At 42.5% G+C, this 19,359-nt stretch overlaps 1 protein-coding gene across 19 annotated transcripts in view; it reads left to right on the top strand.

Moving 5' to 3' along the window:
• Positions 1-19,359, top strand: part of GGTA1 (glycoprotein alpha-galactosyltransferase 1 (inactive)) — a 71,604-nt gene that overhangs the window by 37,736 nt on the left and 14,509 nt on the right. For 10 of the 19 annotated variants that reach the window (XM_070597053.1, XM_070597042.1, XM_070597039.1 and 7 more), the window contains 4 exons: positions 4,764-4,852; positions 10,756-10,791; positions 12,398-12,463; positions 13,019-13,105. In XM_070597053.1, coding sequence (XP_070453154.1) covers positions 4,773-4,852; positions 10,756-10,791; positions 12,398-12,463; positions 13,019-13,105 — 269 coding nt within the window. In that variant the 5' untranslated portion in view covers positions 4,764-4,772. Of the gene's footprint in view, positions 1-147; positions 313-454; positions 789-4,763; positions 4,853-10,755; positions 10,792-12,397; positions 12,464-13,018; positions 13,106-19,359 lie in introns of all 19 variants that reach the window. The other 9 variants (XM_070597035.1, XM_070597037.1, XM_070597036.1 and 6 more) reach the window with 5 other exon arrangements.

Here is a 19,359-nt window from a genome sequence, read left to right as displayed (position 1 = left end):
TACCAGCCAAATCCTCTCTCCAAAGTATATTTTGAATTAAGCTACCTTCTTAGCACAGGCCATCCCCTCTTTTTGGCCACTAGAATAGTCTGCTGCCTCACCTCCTCATGTCTGCCCTTGTCCCCTTTTCCACTCTCCACACCTCAGCACCCAGGTGAGTCTCTGTGAATGAAGTTGGATCAGATGATTCTCCAGCTTCAGATGCCTCTGTGACTCCCCACCCCTCTTTCCACGCCTTTCCAGGCTGTCTGCCCCTGCCCACCCTCTGACTGCAGACCACCACCACCCCTCCCTTAATCCAGCCACACTGAGGTGAGAGAATTTCAGTATTTTTTTCTTGTTCAGATTTTTCCCCCCAAACATAAGAAGCTTTCCCTCCTGTCAGCCTGTTACAATGCTGTTCCCGAAATATTCTTGTCTCTTGTCACAGTGCTTTTTATCCTTTTCCCTCCAGTCTTCATCCCTGGGGAAGCTTGAAAGTCACCTCCCCAGCAAGGCCTTCCCTGCCCACCCAAGTTACAGTGTTTCCCAACCTGTTATTCCCCACCCGGCATCCCTCCCCCTTCAACCACAATTTCATGCAGCAATCAAGAAATGTTCGTTCAGGACGTCAGCAACATGGCGGCGTGAGCTTATCCGGGACTCTCTCCCCTCCAAATTGCAACCAAAAAGAGCAACTGCTTTCCAACCAAAACAAAATCCTAATAACAGAAATCGTCAGAGACCCACAGCAGCCAAAGGACGGAAGGTGGAGAGGCTGGAGCTGCCCTCGGAGGAGCTGGAACGGGGTAGGAGAGAACTGCGCTCGCGCCCGTAGAGACTGGGATCGCTGCAGAGGGTGCGGGAAGGAGCGGGGGAGGGGCCGCGCGTCCGGAGATGTCCAGGACTCCCACTGCCAGAGCAGCAGAAACCCTCTAATAGGGGAAAGCTTTCGCGTGGGGGAGCCCCAGCAAGCCAGGGCCCCAGAGCTGATCCAATCCAGGTTGGCGTGAGTGAAAGTGTCCCTCCTCCCTCCACCCACGCTGCGGGCCGCCATTGTGGCTGAAGGCGCAGAGCTCAGCACGTGTGGCTCTAGACCTCCATCTAGTGGCGACAGGCTGTAACTGCAGCCGAATAATAGCAGCATGTGCAAAACCCACTCCTCTACCATCTAGCAGTTTATAAAAGCTCCAGTCTACAAGGAAAACAATAAAAATACAGAAGTAGGTCCGGAGGGCTTGGAAATGGGTAAACTAAGTGAAGAGGAGTTCAAAACAGCTATCATCAAAATATTCAATGAGGTAAAGGGAAATAGAGAAAAATAAGTCAATGAGTTCTGGAGTTACTTTACAAAAGAGATTGAAATTATAAACAAGAATCAATTAGAAATACTAGAGCTGAAAAATACAATGGATCAGATAACACAGAATACAGATTCCCTGAATGCCCGTACACACACCATAGAGGAGAAAATTAGCATAATTGAAGATAAACAGGCTGAATGGCTCCAGACAGAGGAAGAAAGAGAACTAAGAATTAAAAAAACTGAAGAAAATCTTAGAGAAATAGCTGACTCAATGAGAAAATGCAACTTAAGAATCATCAGAATTCCTGAGGGCGTGGGAAAGGAAAATGGAGCAGAAAGTGTGCTCAAAGAAATAGTAGAAGAGAACTTCCCAAATCTAGGGATTGAGAGAGAAATGTGTGTGGAGGAAGCTTTCAGATCTCCTACGTTTGTCAATGTAAAAAGACCTACTGCAAGGCATACAGTAGTAAAAATGGCAAAAATGAGTGACAAAGAAAGGATACTGAGGGCAGCAAGGCAGAAGAAAATAACCTACAAAGGAACCCCCATCAGACTTTCAGCGGATTTCTGTACAGAAACCTTACAAGCTGGGAGAGATTGGAGTGACATATTCAAAACTTTAAAGGATAAAAATCTTCATCCAAGAATACTCTATCCAGCAAAAATATCCTTCAGATATGAGGGAGAAATTAAATTTTTTCCAGACAAACAAAAGCTAAGGGACTTTGTAGTCACAAGATCGCCACTCAAGAAATCCTCATACCTGAAAAAAGAGAAAAAGGGAGTAAGGGGTCACAAAACACAAAGTAGGGAGACAAATAGAATCTGAATAGGATAGCAAGTATTCAACTATAGTATTAGGATAAAGGGAAGGAAATCACCAAAGCAAAGACAATCTTATCACTCTAACCACAAACTCACAACACAGGTTGGAATAAGAGATGAAAATAATAATTTAGGAGGGGAGGAGGAAAGGGACTGAAACACTCTAGGCTAAGGAAGTAACAGACCACCAGAAAATGGACTATGTTATACACGAGATTCTGAATACAAACTTCAGGGTAGCCACTAAACTAAAAAACAGAACAGAGACACAAAACATAAATAAGGAAAAGTCTAAGAAACCCAGCATAAGAAATTGCAGAAGTCAATGGGTAGGCTAAAACACACAGGATGAGAAACAAAGAAAACACAGGAAAACCAGGAAACGAGCAACAGAATGACAGCATTAAGCCCTCAGGCATCAGTACTCACCCTCAATGTAAATGGATTGAACTCTCCAATAAAAAGACACAGAGTGGCAAAATGGATTAAACAATAAGATCCAACAATTTGTTGCCTCCAGGAAACACTCCTCAGCTCCAAGGACAAACACAGGCTCAGAGTGAAGGGGTGGAAGACAATACTCCAAGCTAATGGCAAACAAAGAAAGCAGGTGTCGCAATGCTTATATCAGACAAAACAGACTTCAAGATAAGGCAGGTAAAGAGAGACACAGAGGGCCAATATATAATGATCAAAGGGACACTTCATCAAGAAGAAATAACAGTTATAAGTATCTACACATCCAACACAGCAGCACCAAACTTCATAAAGCAACTATTAACAGACTTAAAAGAAGATATCAAAAATAACACAATAATAGTAGGGGACCTCAACACCCCACTCACATCAATGGACAGATCATCCAGACAGAAAATCAACAAAGAAACAATGGAGCTAAACGAAAAGCTAAAACAGTTGGACTTAATAGACATATATAGAACAGTCCATCCAAAAACAACCGAATACACATTCTTCTCAAGCACGCATGGAACATTCTCAAGGATAGACTATATGTTGGGAAACAAGGCAAGCCTCTACAAATTTAAAAAAATTGAAATAATAACAAGCATCTTCTCTGATCATAATGCTATAAAGCTAGAAATTAATAACAAGAAAAAAGCTGAGAAAGGCACAAGGATGTGGAGACTAAACAATATGCTATTGAACAAGCAATGGATCCTTGAAGAAATTAAAGAAGAAATCAAAAAATACCTGGAGACAAATGAAAATGATAACATGCCGTACCAACTCATATGGGATACAGCAAAAGCTGTATTAAGAGGAAAATTCAATGCAATTCAGGCACATCTTAACAAACAAGAAAAATCCCAAATCAGCAAAGAAGATATACGGATGGCCAATAGGCACATGAAAAGATGCTCATCATCGCTGATCATCAGGGAAATGCAAATCAAAACTACACTAAGATATCACCTTACACCCATTAGAATGACAAAAATAACTGAAACAAATAGTAACAAATGTTGGAGAAGTTGTGGAGAAAAAGGAACCCTCATACACTGCCGGTGGGAATGCAAACTGGTGCAGCCACTATGGAAAACAGTATGGAGATTCCTCAAAAAATTAAAAATAGAACTACCATACGATCCAGCTATCCCACTACTGGGTATCTACCCAAAGAGCTTGAAGTCAGCAATTCCAAAAGTCCCATGCTCCCCAATGTTCATTGCAGCATTATTTACAATAGCCAAGACATGGAAGCAACCTAAGTGCCCATCAACTGATGATTGGATAAAAAAGATGTGGTATATATATACAATGGAATACTACTCAGCCATAAAAAAGAACAAAATCGTCCCATTTGCAACAACATGGATGGACCTTGAGGGAATTATGTTAAGTGAAATAAGCCAGATAGAGAAGAACAATCTCTGTATGACTCCTCTCATATGAGGAATTTAAACATGTGGACAAAGAGAACAGATTAGTGGCTACCAGGGGAAAGGGGGGGTCAGGGGTGGGCACAAAGGGTGAAGGGGTGCACCTGCAACACGACTGACAGACAACAATGTACAACTGAAATTTCACAAGATTGTAACCTATCATTAATTCAATAAAAAATTTTTTAAAAAAAGAAAAGAAATATTCATTCACCTACTGTGTGCCAATTGTCTGTTTCCTTGTGGGTGGGGTGGGGAAAAGCTGGATGGGGCTGGAAAGTGGGTGAGCCTAGACTGTAAAGGACTGGGGTCATTTTCCAGTCTGAGGATGGGGCATGGAGTCAGTATATCGAGGGCTGCAGAGCTGGGGAATGGATAGTTCACCTCTGTCCCGTGCCAACAGCTGGGGCGATGTGAGTCGGAGGCAGCTGGGGTCCATGGGAACCATTTACAGTGACTCCCTCATGCTCCCACATCCATAGTGGACCTCATGATCAGTCAGGATACTTTCCTTCTGAGCCTCAAAGTGGCCTCAGCATCCTTTCCAACACAGGCTGCCCTGTGAATTCCTTGAAGTGACCTAATTTGCCAGTGCAGATGTCCGCAATTTAAGATAGAACACTGCTTAGCTCTAGTTAAATATTTATAAACGTGTCCTTTTAGAGAAAATATAGGTAGAATTATTTGTTACAAACCATTATCTTGCTCTGGATTTATTTAATCTATTCTCCCCCTCCTTCTTTTTTTCCCAGGAGAAAATAATGAACGTCAAAGGAAAAATGATTCTGTCAATGCTGGTTGTCTCAACTGTAATTGTTGTGTTTTGGGAATACATCAACAGGTAATTATGAAACATGATGAAATGATGCTGATGAAAGTATGGCTTTGACTCTAATCTCCTGGTATTCACCAAGTCACCAGGTTGAATTAAAATTAGGATTCGCTGAGACCATAAAGAAGGGATTCCTCCCTTGCTGTATCCCTGACTCTTAGACTGTCTTTAAAATGGTTAGCTCTCCAAGTACCTCCTGGCTAATTAATTATCTTCCTTCCTGCCATGTTCCTAATGTCTTGATTTTTGTACCTTTGCAGTTCTGGGTAGGCTAGATCCAGAAACAGGAAGATCATATTTAGTCCAAAATGTAATTTTAAATTATTCATATGAGCAGACATGGAAAGTACCTGAAGAAATTTCAGACCACCCTGAATTCTATGAGAAATCCACCCTGCTTTTTGCAATCCTAAGATATTTGCAGAGTTTCAAGGAGCAACTCAAGTTCTTGACTTTTGCTGCAAAGTATACTGAATCGCTGGTGATTCATTTGTGCCTGGCTAAAACTTGGGGGTGTTTTGTTTTGTTTTTTTAACTCTGGAAAGCAAAATGAATTAAACATTTCTGAGTTTTCAAATTCATCCGTGATTCACCCCAAATGCAAGAGCTGCTTCTGTGCTTTTGGAAACTACAATGCCTCAGAGATTCCAGCTGGAGAGGCTTCTGACAGAAAGAAACCTTTGCAAGCAGCTACAAAAGATGCATGATGCCTTTGACTTAAGGTGCTGGTGCAGTTCAGCCTTTCGTTCAAAAAGTCCAACTCTGGGCAGGGAGACCTGTCTTGGCACTGCGGGGGAGGGGCAAATTCCCCTCTTGTCCTCTTGGTTCAAGACCAAGAGGCCTTATGGCTGGTTGAATAATTAAAATGACATAAGGCAGGTTAACAGGAGAAAAATCAAACAAAGTTCAATAGGTGCACATGGAGATGTCATATAAGCATGAGAAATTCCAGAGGTGGGCAAAATGAGATATACATATCATTCTGGACTAAGGAGAAGGGGGCAGGGAGCTGGGCCTTCAAAGGAAAGGAGGCAATTTACTGGAAGATGAAAAGAATTAATATTTGGTAAACAAATGTTTATTGGGCCATCTAGGAACAGAGAGGCCTTTGATCAAATGTTCTTCCCAGGTTCCTCCCTGTCTTCCACACCTAGTTCATGTCATGTTATGGTTATCTATGCTTCTTGGAATAGGCCTTCCATCTTAAATTCTTCTAGGCAGTTAAGGGGAAGGTTAAACTTTCTTCCTGAGTCTTTGTTCTTAAAAATGATCAGCCAAAATGATCCTCAAGCCAAGGGGACACATTTTGGAGTGGCAAATTCTGCTCCCCTACAGCACCATTAATATTTTCATGGTGAAGTGTTTTACTAGCCCCCAAGTGCAAGATGATGGCCTGGATTAACATTTGAATATCTCTTTCAGTTTTTAAATTCTGAGATTTGATGACCCAGCAGGACCATCCTGGCTACTAAAAAAGGATCTGCACCTTTTGGTCCATCAGTAGAAGGAGGACTCTTTACAACATGGGGGCTGTTGTTACCTAGGGTGCTGCATAGATCTAACCACTTCCAGAGTGTCATTCTGTTGCATTCTGAACAACTCATTTTAAGAAAACACAGCCAGCTAGAGTGTGACCAAGTTAAAGAGGTCTAGAAACCAGCTCTTTCAAACTGAGGAAACCGAGGGTATTTAGTCCAAAGGAAAGACGGATGACTCAGAGTTGTGTGCAGGGTCTTCCTTTGGTACTTGAGGGCTGAGGAAATTTCCTTGCTGGAGTCTGGAGCTAGGCTGTCTGGGGCTGGTCCTGTGCTACCACTTACCTCCTCTGTGACCTTGGGCAAGTTACTCAACCACTCTGTTCCTCAGTTTCCCTATCTTTAAAGATGGAGATAGTAATAGTACCTGCTTCATAGGGTTGTTGGGAGGATTAAATAAGTTATGGTGTATGAAGCACTTAGGGCAAAGCCTCAGACTTAATGAGCTCTCAGTAAATGCTAGCTGCATCGTCACCTCATCATCTGCCCCAGAGGGCAGAACAGGACAGGGAATTTGGGCAAATAGAAGGAAGAGCTCTAGCAGTGGGGAGAATCCAACAGAGCAAGAAGCACCCTTTGGGGTTCCTGCCCTGAGTTGAAATGCTTGTGTGGATAACCTTCAAGCTCTGAAGGCTTGACTGCCTAACCTTGGTGTTGTGAATCTCAGCCAAGGTTGTACTTCCAGATTTTGGGTAGTCACAGAATTAAAATATGGGAGCCAAAGGCACAGATGTGCATTTTGGCACTGACCTCCCATAATGAGGGTCATTCTGCAGTGCTGGGCACATCTCTGCACAGTAGCCACAGCAGTTCGGGCGCTCTTAGGGGCCATCGTCTGGCACTTAGACTGTGACCACATCATTCTTCAATATGAGGAAGCTACTTGAACGTCTTCAAAAGGCTTAAAAAGGCAGCAGACCCTTTGCCACCTTGTGCATTGGCCTTGTAATGGTTTGAGGTGAACTAAGGGCACAAACCTTAGACAGGTAGACAGCACTGAACTAAAAAGGATTTTTAAATAACCCAATCAAACACATCAACTGATGAGGACAGAGAACTGTTGTGAGAAGAGCGTCCTTAAAGAATGTCATCCAGGACAGTGTTTGCTGTGAGGCTGGATACAAAAAAAAAATCGTAGAAATTTAGAGCTGGAGGAAACTTTAAAAGTTCTGATAAAATAATAATGAAGTTGATGGCAATTACGATGCTAGCAGCTACTACTTATTGAGTGTTGGCAGGTGCCAGGAACTGCACCATGCATTCCTCCAGCTCTGCGATAGCCCGGCAATGTAAATATTAGCCCAAGTTTCTAGATGAGGAACAGAGTCTCCACAATGTCAGTGTTAATGTTCAAGGTCACATTTTCAGGAGGACTTACGTCCAGGGCTGTCTGACTGCAGCCCATTCACTTACCCACTGCACACTCCTTCCTTTAGTCAAGGGATTCCCATTTTTCAAGTGACGAAGTGGAGACCAAATAGGTAAAGTGACTTAGTGAATTTATGAGCAAGTTCTGACTAGAATGCACATCTTCTCATCCGTCGCCTGGGACTCCTCGCGCTACTTGTCTGTCCGAGTGCTGTGAGGGATACAATAGGAGCCAAGCACAACTCCTCCCCTCAAGGGGTTCTGGTCTAGATGGAGCAAGAAGACGTGTGTGTAAATAACCAATGATACGAAGTAGAGGGAGGGTATCAGAGGTAGAGAAAAGGAACTGTGACAGTTCCGGGAGGTAAAACTTGACATTTGGCTTAGAGGGGGATCTATTTTTGCCTTCATTTAGGAAGATTTGTTGAGCATCTACTATCTGCCGGGCACTGGGTTAGGATCGGATCAAGGAAGGCACAGCAGAGGTAGCATTTGAGCTGTGCCTGGAAGGATGAATACATGTTAAATGCCATACACTGCAGCGTGGATATTGCTCTGACGGCTGAGATGTTGCAGGATTCCGGGAGAGGAGGGGGAGGAGAAAAAGGAGGGATTATTAAAGAGATGTGACAAGGTGGTGAGCGTGAACCTACAAATTGGTGCCCTGAGTGCCAGGTGGGGGTCTGAGTGCTGGGTTGGGGTGGACCCTCCCTCTTCTCTTCTTTCCCTTCTCCCTTCCCCCACTTGTAGGATCTGGAGTCAGATTCCTCAGGTTCAAATACTGGTTCTGCTCCTCACTTAGCAGTGTGACCTTGGGCAAATCACCTAATGCCTCTGAGCCTCTGTAGGATGAGGAAGCATAGAAGCCACTTCATTGATGGTTGTGAGGATTCAATGAGCTGATACATGTCAGTTGCTTAGAATAGTGCCTGGCCAAGTGTTAGCTATTATGAATATTGTCAGAATCGATATAGAAACAGGGAACTTTAGAGCGTGGTCCATGAGTGCTGAGCTCAGAGGGGAAACCGTAGGTGCTGAAACAGCTTACGTTTTATTCCTACAAGGAGATTTGGACCCCCAGCAGGAGGAGGGATAAGAGGTTAAAGAGCCTTGGCAGAGTCTGAAACAACTATTGGTCATTTATTTTTTTCAGAGATGAGAGAGCTGGGGCCAGCAGGGACCGAGCCAGGGCAGGTGCCTTAGCCGAACTCCAGAACTCTTTCTACCAGGCTACATCCCTTTTATTCACAGGGCGGAGAAGTGAGCAAGTCAGCCTTAGCATTCGGGCACAGCTTCCCTGCACTGACAGTGGGGTAATCCTCTATGACAGATCCTGTCACTTTACCCCAGAACTGTCTCTCAAGTCAGGGCACTTCTCTCCCTCCATCTCCAAGGCTGCCTTGATCTGTGCCTGGACCACTGCCATCACCTCCTAAGAGGCTCACAGTGTACGTCATCTATTCTCCAGTGACCTTTTTTGGATGCAAATAAGACTGCTTCCCTCCCCTGCTTAAAACCCTTCAAAGGCAAAATCCCCAGCAGATCCCAGCAAGATCTGGCCTCTGGCTACTTATCTTTTATTTTCTTGCACATTTGAATGCCTCCTTCCTTCCTCAGGGCCTTTGCATATATTTCCACTCTGTCTGGAACTTTCTTCCTACTTTCTCTTCAGCTGAACTCCTATTTACCCTGCAGAACTTGGCTAAAACATCTCCTCTGGGAAGCCTTCCAGGACTTTGTTAGGTGCTCCTAGAAACTTACAATTTTTTTTTTTTTTGGTAGCCATTCTTGGAGTTTGAAGTCCTGTAGCTGTGTGATTATCTCAGTAAGGTCTGCCTTCCCTGCTAGATTGTGTGTGCCACAAGGACACATAGTGTTACCACACAAAAATGGGGTTCTCCTACCTGATGGCATACAAAAAGTCAATTATTACAGCATCTGCTTTTGGGAAAAGAAATCAGCTTTATTGCTAGATCCATCTGCAAGGAGACAGGAGGCCTCAGTGCTCAGATCTGTCTCCCCAATCCAGGGCTTGGGGCAAAATTTATGGGACGCGGGGCAGGGCAGGGCAGTCTGAAGTGTGGCCATAGATGATTGGAGGTAAGGAGAAGTGTGGGAACTGATGACCTGCACAAGCGTGGTCAAGCTTCATGGGTCTTCTCAGGACGCATATTCACAAAATGGTGGTGTTACCATGAGTTTTCAACCTTTTGACGTCAGAAAGGTCACTTATTGGGCATTTGCACAGGCCCAGTTGATGGGTTGATGGTCTCAACTGGCCTGAACTGGACAAGGGGTCTCAGTTCCTGAAAAACCACTCTTAATTACTCTGTGGATAAGATGAGTTCCGTTTAACTGGTCCTAGGGGGCCCATGGTTACAATAGGGGCTGTGTCTGTCTTAGCCAACATGGGGTCTCAGCATTTGACATGTGATCACGCTCAGCAAGTCTCTGTTGAATGAATGGAAGTGGTCCACTAGAGGGGTCATATATTCACTGGCGCAGCCCCATAGGTGCCTTAAGATGGTCTCACTGCCTTTGTTAGCTTAAGAAATGCCTTTTGAGGCTGCTCTCTAGAAGGCTCTGAGCTGGATGTGGTACTAGGCTCTGTAGTCACTGTCTTCTTTTCTGGAGGAAGATAAATCCCGGGTGAGGGAAGGCAGGGTTATGGTGTTTCTGAGTAGGTGAGCCATCTCTGGAGCTTCTCTCCCTCACTGAAGTCACCCCTGGACAGTGGAGAGCTGGCATCTTTTTTTTTTTTAACTAACATTTGAGAGTCTCCAGAGACCTCCTTCCCACCCCCTGGTCTGGGTGATCCTGAAGTGAATGCAAGTGGAAATTCCCAGTCTCTTGATATCACTGGTTATGTCTCAAAGGAAAGTGGAAACCCAGGGGTAGCTAAAACCCAGGCTCTCAACTCTTCCCAGGGCTTCAATGACAATGGTTGCAAATAGCTTTTCTCCAAATTAACAGTAACATGATGTGTTTTTATTTCTCATTTCCTTTTAGCCCAGAAGGCTCTTTCTTGTGGATCTATCACTCAAAGTAAGTGCTTTGAATTCTAGATGTCTATGGGATGGTCCCACATCCACTCTTACCCACCTACAGACCATTCTTAACGTGGCAGCTGGTGGTGGAGCTCTGGTCAAAGTTGGGGGCCGGTTCCCAGAGATCTGGACCACATTCCCCTGGCCCCCTAGACCTGTGTTTATAGAACCACCACTTGTGTTTTGTCCTTGCTTCTCATCAAGGGTCTCTTTAAGTGGTGTCATTTGGAGAACATTCTTGCCTTGCTGATTAAAAGAATCAGGGTAGATATTGTCCTTTATGCTGCCCAGTACATGTTGTATAAAGACCCTTGCAAGAACTGTCTTTGAGATAAAGGATCATGAAAATATTTGGGTCTCCTGATGAACAGTATGTGTATTATTGTTATTACTATAATTATTAAATGCAGTGAGAACTATATAAGCCTTCATTTTTCTATCTTTGGCTTGGTTGCCAGAGCAAAGTGTTGTGCTTAACTGCTTGTACTTTCCCCAGCCTCATTTCTGATATAATTTATCCCCTGGTGTTAAATCTGGGCTTTTATGCTTGCAAAATGCCGTGGGATCTTGGCGATTTGTCCAAACCCACTCAGTCAATATCTCAGCCATAAGTGAAAATAAAGGTAAAACCTTTATTCTCATGAGTGGCTGCGATGAACAAGGTCATATGAAAATAACTACCTGAGAGACTGTTTCTTTTTCTGTCCCCTTTTGTTTATTCTTGTGTCGTTTCCCTCTTTATTGTAACCACACCATAACAGTAAACCATCCACCTCAACTACTTCCTAAAAGTATAGGGGCTTTAAAACAGGTTTCTTAGTATTATTACATCCGTTCATGCCTTATTTGTCCAAACGGAGGGCGTTGCATCTCCTGGGTTCCTTGTGTTTTCCTCCTCCAGAATGCCCCGACCTTGACCTTGGAGAAACTCTCACACTGAAAGAGTGTGGAAACTTCTGTGTGTGGGTAGCCAAGGTGGCTTCTGACTACAGTTTCCTGAGTTTCTGGTTCAGAGACATTCAGATTTCCCAAGGCTGTCACTGCTGACCTTTGTAGCGCCCCGAGTTTGCCTAGTTTAGCAGAAGAGATCATTCTTGGAAATGTGCACTGGGTTTATTTTTCTTTATTAAGATTACAGCTTGTTAGAGTAATTGTGAATGTATGCAGGCCTTTTCATTTAGTCTACCTTCATGGTAGGTTTATTATCATTATTATTATCTGACTTTTCAGAGCAGAAAATTGAGATTCAGAGAGGGAAAATGTCCTATCCCGGTCACACAACTAGTAAGTGGCAGCCCAGGGCTCAGTTTACGTCTCAATGCCCCCACCTTGTCATTCTTTCTCACTGCTTCTTTCTTTTCAAGGGCTCCCTGGATGATGATTTACGTTCTGGGGGCCACTCAAGGGAGGGGAGGTCCAGGTAGTGTCAGGTCCATCTTCTCTGATTCAGCTACAGTATCTTCACTTCTGTCTGTTTTACAAACTGGTAGTTTAAAATAAAAAAAAAATTTTGAGTGGTTTCTGCCATCAGAAGTGTTTGGGAACTCCCTAGTTTGGGACTGCCTCATTTTCTAAAATTGGTTGTCTTCTTTTTCACTCCTTAGAAACCCGGAAGTTGGGGGCAGCAGCGCTCAGAAGGGCTGGTGGTTTCCGAGCTGGTTTAACAATGGGTAAGGCGGTGGGACGGCCGTCTCAGTTTGTCCATCCCATGCTCATAAAGAGCCCAAGTAAGACGATTTCACAGCCATGACCTTCTCAGTCACTCATCTTTCTGGCTGATTGAAATCACACAGGGAATCTATGTCATGGTTGGGACTAGGACATTTAAGTTTGGTTTTTTGTTGTTTTTGTTTTTTCCATTTAACTTGGGCTCGGGATGAAGGTTAGATTGCAGGGAAGACTATCTTAAGCTGAAATGTTCTTATGAGGACTGTTTTGGCAAGTTTCCTTGCTAAATAACCAGCTAATAACCTGAGGGTTGTTGGGTCAGTAAATTACTACCTATGCTGATCTGGAGGGAGAATAAGATGGGTGAGTGGCGCACCTTTATGCCAAATGTACGTCTTTATGAGGAAACGTTTCGGATCAGGAACCTTCCTCCGGACATTCACTTGGGACACGTGTTCTCCACCTTGGCACACATTTTCACGAGATATTCACCAACTGTCCCGACACTGAAGATCGCTCTCCCTGCCTCACTCAGCTTCCTTTCCCTTTGTACGTAGGACTCACAGTTACCAAGAAGAAGACATCGACAAAGAAAAGGAAGACGATGAAGAAGAGCTTCAGCTCTCCGACTGGTTTAATCCACAGTAAGAAAAGTGTTGCCCCCTGTACAGTAAACCAGTTCAGCAGGAGATGGCGGGGCTGTGTAGGCAACAGTACCCTTGAGAACATTCCTGACTGGGGAGAAATAGTCTTAGCACATGTTAGACCTTTAACAACAGATTAGATGAGAAACTGAGTCTGGATGTTTTGACTCAAATGTTTGAACAATAACACAGTAATCCTGGCAGCAAGTGGCCAATCGTAGCAGATGAATCACAAAATACTGGGGCTGGATGGGGTCTTCCAGGCCACAGGGTGTTGTGGAAAGCCACAGGATCTAGAGTCAGAGCAAGAAAATTCTCTCTGAGATTCAGTTAACTCATCTGTAAGATGGCAATGATGATAAAAAATCTCACCGGGCCATGCATGCATTCATTGAGCAAGCACACGACAAATGTTTATCAAACACCTACGGTATGCTAGCCGGTGTTTTTCAAACTACTGGTCAGTATCCATTAATATGTCTAGAAACTAGCTTAATGGGTCAAAACCAGCTTTTTTAAAAAGAATTGAAAGTGAATAGAAAATCAGAGGGCCTTCCATGAAGTAAGGATAAACATGGTTTAGAGGAATTTTGGAAGGCAGCTTTGCTCACCACTATACCACCAATGCTGGACTTGTGGAATTTTGGTTTCTGTATAAATGTGTACGTGCATGTGTTTGGTGTGGTGTAAAGTGTATTTCTCACTGTGAGTTGTAGTCAGAAAGTCTATACCAGCTGTTGTGCTAGGTACGGGAGACGGGAGAAGGTGATCACTATGGTCACTGTCAAGTGGTTCACAGTCTTCTAAGGGTTCTAGATGTGAAACTAGCAATTACCAAGATTGGTAAGGAGGTATGAAACCTAACTTAGAAGGATGTGGTTTGGGGAATAAGGAGGTGGGAGCTGCCCAGGATGACTGTGAGGCCTGAGAGACTGGTGGGTGTTGGTGCCACTGACCAGGAAAGGGACTGGAGGAGGGGATGCGGGTCTGGGAGTGGGGGGGAGGTGATGAACTCGATTAGGGATGTATGTGGAGTCAGGTACTTGTGGGGCATCTGTAAGGAGATTTACAGAGTCCTTGTCTTAGTCCTTCAGCTGCTGTAACAAAATACCTCTTTTCTAAGGGTACTAATCCTGTTCCTGGGGGCTTTACTGTCATGACCTAATCACCTCCCAAAGGCCCCACCTCCAAACGCCATCACATTGGGGATTGGGTTTCAACATATGAAGTTGTGGGGGACACAAACATTCCATCTATAGCAGTGCCCGTGAGCTCAGCAGAAGATGTGTGGTGGAGATGTGAGATGAGGAGCCTCAGAGTACCTGTGGCAATGGGATCTGCAGGCCTGGATGGGGCCACCGAGGTAGAGGAGTAGACCCGAACCCTGTCTGACATCAGCATTTAAAGGGCTGGCGGAGGAAGAGAAGTGTGAAAAGGAGGAGGAACAGCGGTAGAGGTAGGAGGAGGATCGGGAGTGAGTAGCATCTATTCTGGTGTGAGGGATCTTGGGCTCTGGGAAGACTGAATATGTTCTGGCAAGTTCTCTTATTGTTTGGGATAGGGGATCTGCACCAGTGTGGAAGGATGGGCATTTTGGCCCCTCATGTGTCATTTGATGAGCTGGACAACAGGGTAGCCATCTATGAGATGTTAAACTATTACTAGAGATGTAAGAATATGGAAGATCATAGCCCAAGGGGTGGCTGGATGAGTCAGAGATGGTCACTAAGCTCCTTTCCTTTTGTTTTTTTTTTTCTAAATCTTTTCAATCTTTTTACTTAAAAAAAATGTTTTTTTCATGGTAACATTGTTTTATAACATCATATAAATTTCAGGTGTACATCATAGTATTTCAATTCCTGTATAGATTCTATCATGTTCACCACCTAAAGACTAATTACAATCCATCACCACACACATGTGCCTAATCACCCCTTTCGCCCTCCTCCCTCCCCGGTTCCCCTCTGGTAACCACCAATCCAATCTCTGTCTCTATGTGATTGTTTGTTGTTGTTTTTATCCTCTACTTATGAGTGAGATCATATGGTATTTGACTTTTTTCCTCTGACTTAGCATAATACCCTCAAGGTCCATCCATGTTGTCACAAGTGGCCCGATTTCATTGTTTCTTATGGCTGAGTATTCCATTGCGTCGATATACCACATCTTCTTTACCCATTTGTCCCTTGATGGGCACCTAGATTGCATCCATTCTTGCTTATTGTGAATAATGCTGCAATGAACATAGGCGTGCATGTATCTTTATGCATTTGTGTTTTCATGTTCTTTGGATAAATACTCAGCAATGGAATAGCTGGATCATATAATAGTTCTAATTTTAATTTTTTGAGGAATCTCCATACTGTTTTCCATAGTGGCTGCTCCAGTTTGCACTCCTACCAGCAGTGTATGAGAGTTCCCTTCTCTCCACATCCTCTCCAACACTTATTTCCCGTCTTGTTAATTCTAGCCGTTCTGACAGGAGTGAGGTGATATCGCACTGTAGTTTTGATTTGCATTTCCCTGATAGTTAATGATGTGGAACATCTTTTCATGTACCTGTTGGCCATCTGTATATTTTCTTTGGAAAAATATCTGTTCAGACCTTTTGCCCATTTTTTAATTGGGTTGTTAGTTTTTTTGTCTTTGAGATATGTGAATTCCTTATATATTTTGGATATTAACCCCTTATTTGATATACGGTTTGCAAATATTTTCTCCCAATTGTTAGGTTGTCTTTTCATTTTGTTGTCTTTTCATTTTGTTGATGGTTTCCTTTGCTGTGCAGAAGCTTTTTAGTTTGATGTAGTCCCATTTGATTATTTTTTCTATTGTTTCCTTTGCCTGCTCAGAAATGGTACTTGAAAATATGCTGCTAAGACTGATGTTGAAGAGCGTACGGCCTATGTTTTCTTCTAGAAGTTTTGTGGTTTCAGGTCTTACATTCAAGCTTTAATCCATTTTGAGTTAATTTTTGTGTATGGTCTAAGATAATGGTCTACTTTCATTCTTTTGCATGTGGCTGTCCAGTTTTCCCAACGCCATTTATTGAAGAGACTTTCCTTTCTCCATTATATGTTCTTGGCACCCTTGTCGAAAATTAGCATCCCCTAGATGTGTGGGTTTATTTCTGGGCTCTCAGTTCTGTCCCATTGATCTGTATGTCTGTTTTTATGCCAGTACCATGCTGTTTTGGTTACTATAGCTTTGTAGTATATTGTGAAATCAGGGAATGTGATGCCTCCAGCTTTGTTCTTTTTTCTCAGGATTCCTTTGGCTATTCGGGGTCTTTTGTTGTTCCATATAAATTTTAGGATTCTTTGTTCTGTTTCTGTGAAAAATGTTGTTGGAACTTTGATAGGGATTGTGTTGAACCTATAGATTGCTTTAGGAAGTAGGGACATTTTAACTATGTTAATTCTTCCAATCCCAGAGCATGGAATATCTTTCCATTTCTTGGTGTCTTCAGTTTCTTTCAACCATGTTTTATAGATATCAGCATACAGATCTTTTACCTCTTTGCTTAAGTTAATTCCCAGGTATTGTATTCTTTTTGTTGCAAGTGTAAATGGGATTGTAGTCTTAATCTCTCTTTTGGCTACTTCGTTATTAGTGTATAGAAACCCAACAGATTTTTGTATGTTGATTTTGTATCCTGCAACTTGACCTTATTATTTCTAAAAGATTTTTAGTGGATTCTTTAGGGTTTTCTATATATAAAATCACGTCATCTGCAAATAGTGATAGTTTCATTTCTTCCTTTCCAATTTGGATCCCTTTTGTTTCTTTTTCTTCCCTGATTGTTCTGGCTATGACTTCCAATACTATGTTAAATGAGAGTGGTGAAAGTGGGCCTCCTTGTCTGGTTCCTGTTCTTAGAGGGATAGCTTTCAGTTTTTCTCCATTGAGAATATTAGCTGTGTGTTTGTTATATATGGCCTTTATTATGTTGAGGTACTTTCCTTCTATACCCATTTTATTCAGAGTTTTGACCATAAATGGATGCTGTATCTTGTCAAATGCTTTCTCTGCATCTATTGAGATGATCATGTGATTTTTATTCTTCATTTTGTTAATGTGGTGTATCATGTTGATTGATTTGCAGATGTTGAACCACCCCTGCATCCCTGGAATAAATCCCACATGATCATAGTGTATGATCTTTTTAATGTATTGTTGTATTCAATTTGCTAGTATTTTGTTGAGGAGTTTTACATCAATGAGCATCAGTGATACTGGCCTGTAATTTTCTTTTTTTGTGTTGTCCTTCTCTGGTTTCAGTATCAGGATAATGTCGGCTTCATAGAATGACTTAGGAAGCGTCCCTTCCTCTTCAATTTTTTGGAAGAGTTTGAGAATTATAGGTATTAAGTCTTCTTTAAATGTTTGGTAGAATTCACCAGGGAAGCTGTCTGGTCCTGGACTTTTATTTTTTGGAAGGTTTTTGATTACTGTTTCAAACTCCTTACCGGTGATTGGTCTAGTCAAGTTCTCTATTTCTTCTTGATTCAGCTTTGTAAGGTTGTATGACTCTAAGAATTTATCCATTTCTTCTAGATTATCCAATTTGTTGGCGTATGGCTTTTTGTAATATTCTCTTATAATCTTTTGTATTTCTGAGGTGTCTGTTGTAATTTCTCCTCTTTCATTTCTGATTTTATTTGTTTGAGCTTTCTCTCTTTTTTCTTGGTTAGTCTAGCTAAAGCTTTGCCAATTTTGTTTATCTTTTTTTTTTTTTTTTTTTTTTTTTTTGAGGAAGAGAGCCCTGAGCTATCATCCACCACCAATCCTCTTCTTTTTGCTGAGGAAGATTGGCCCTGAGCTAATTCCTTGCCCATCTTCCTCTACTTTATATGTGGGATGCCTGCCACAGCGTGGCTTGACAAGTCATGTGTAGGTCTGCACCTGGGATCTGAACCAGTGAACCACGGGCCGCAGAAATGAAATGTGCAAACTTAACCACTGTGCCACCAGGCCGGCCCCTTGTTTATCTTTTCAAAGAACCAACTCTTGGTTTCATTGATTTTTTTCTATTTTCTTTTTAGTCTCTGTTTCATTTGTTTCTGTTCTGATTTTTATTTCCTTCCTTCTGATTTTAGGCTTTGTTTGTTCTTGTTTTTCAAGTTCCTTTAAGTGCACTGTTAGATTGTTTAGTTGAGTTTTTTTGTTTGTTGAGGTAGGCCTGTATTGCTATAAACTTCCCTCTTAGAACTGCTTTTGCTGTATCCCCTAAATTTTGGCACATTGTATTTTCATTTGTCTCCAGATATTTTTTGATTTCTCTCTTGATTTCTTCATTGACCCAATTGTTGTTCAGTAGTGTTTTGTTGAATCTCCATATATCTGTGGCTTTCGTCATTTTCTTCTTGTAGTTGATTTCTAGATTCATACTGTTGTGGGGAGAAAAGATGCTTGGTATTATTTCAATCTTCTTACATTTATTGAGACTTGTTTTGTGGCCTAGTATGTGATCTATCCCAGAGAATGTTCCACATGCATTTGAAAAGAATGTGTCTTCTGCGGTTTTGGGATAGGATGTTCTGTGTAAATCTGCTGAGCCCATCTCATCTAATATGTCATTTAAGGCCAGTGTTTCCTTATTGATCTTCTGTTTGGATGATCTATCCATTGGTGTAAGAGGAGTGTTAAAGTCCCCTACTATTATTGTGTTACTGTCTATTTCTCCTTTTATGTCTGTTAATAATTGCTTTCTATATTTAGGTGCTCCTATGTTGGGTGCCTAGATATTCACAAGTGTTACATCCTCTTGTTGGTTTTTCCCTTAATCATTATGTAGTGCCCTTCTTTGTCTCTTGTTACAGTTTTTTTTTTTTTTTTTTGAGGAAGATTAGCCCTGAGCTAACATCTGCTGCCAATCCTCCTCTTTTTGCTGAGGAAGACTGGCCCTGATCTCACATCTGTGCCCATCTTCTTCCACTTTATATGTGGGATGCCTGTCACAGCAGGGCTTGCTGAGCAGTACCATGTCCGCACTTGGGATCCAAACTGGTGAACCCCGGGCTGCCGAAGCCAAATGTGTGAACTTAACCACTGTGCCACCGAGCTGGCCCCACAGTTTTTGTTCTAAAGTCTATTTTATCTGATAGAAGTATTGCTACGCTAGCTTTCTTTTCATTGCCATTTGCATGGAGTATCTTTTTCATCCCTTCACTTTCAGTTTTTGTCTTCACATCTGAAGGGTTTCTCTTGTATGCAGCATATATATGGGTCTTGTTTTTTTTATCCAATCGACC

Source organism: Equus przewalskii, chromosome 26 (genome assembly GCF_037783145.1).
Source record: "Equus przewalskii isolate Varuska chromosome 26, EquPr2, whole genome shotgun sequence".
In the NCBI taxonomy this organism is placed as follows: Eukaryota; Metazoa; Chordata; class Mammalia; order Perissodactyla; family Equidae; genus Equus; species Equus przewalskii.
The sequence above is the reverse complement of the archived record's forward strand: the minus strand, read 5'-3'. Positions and strand labels throughout refer to the sequence as shown.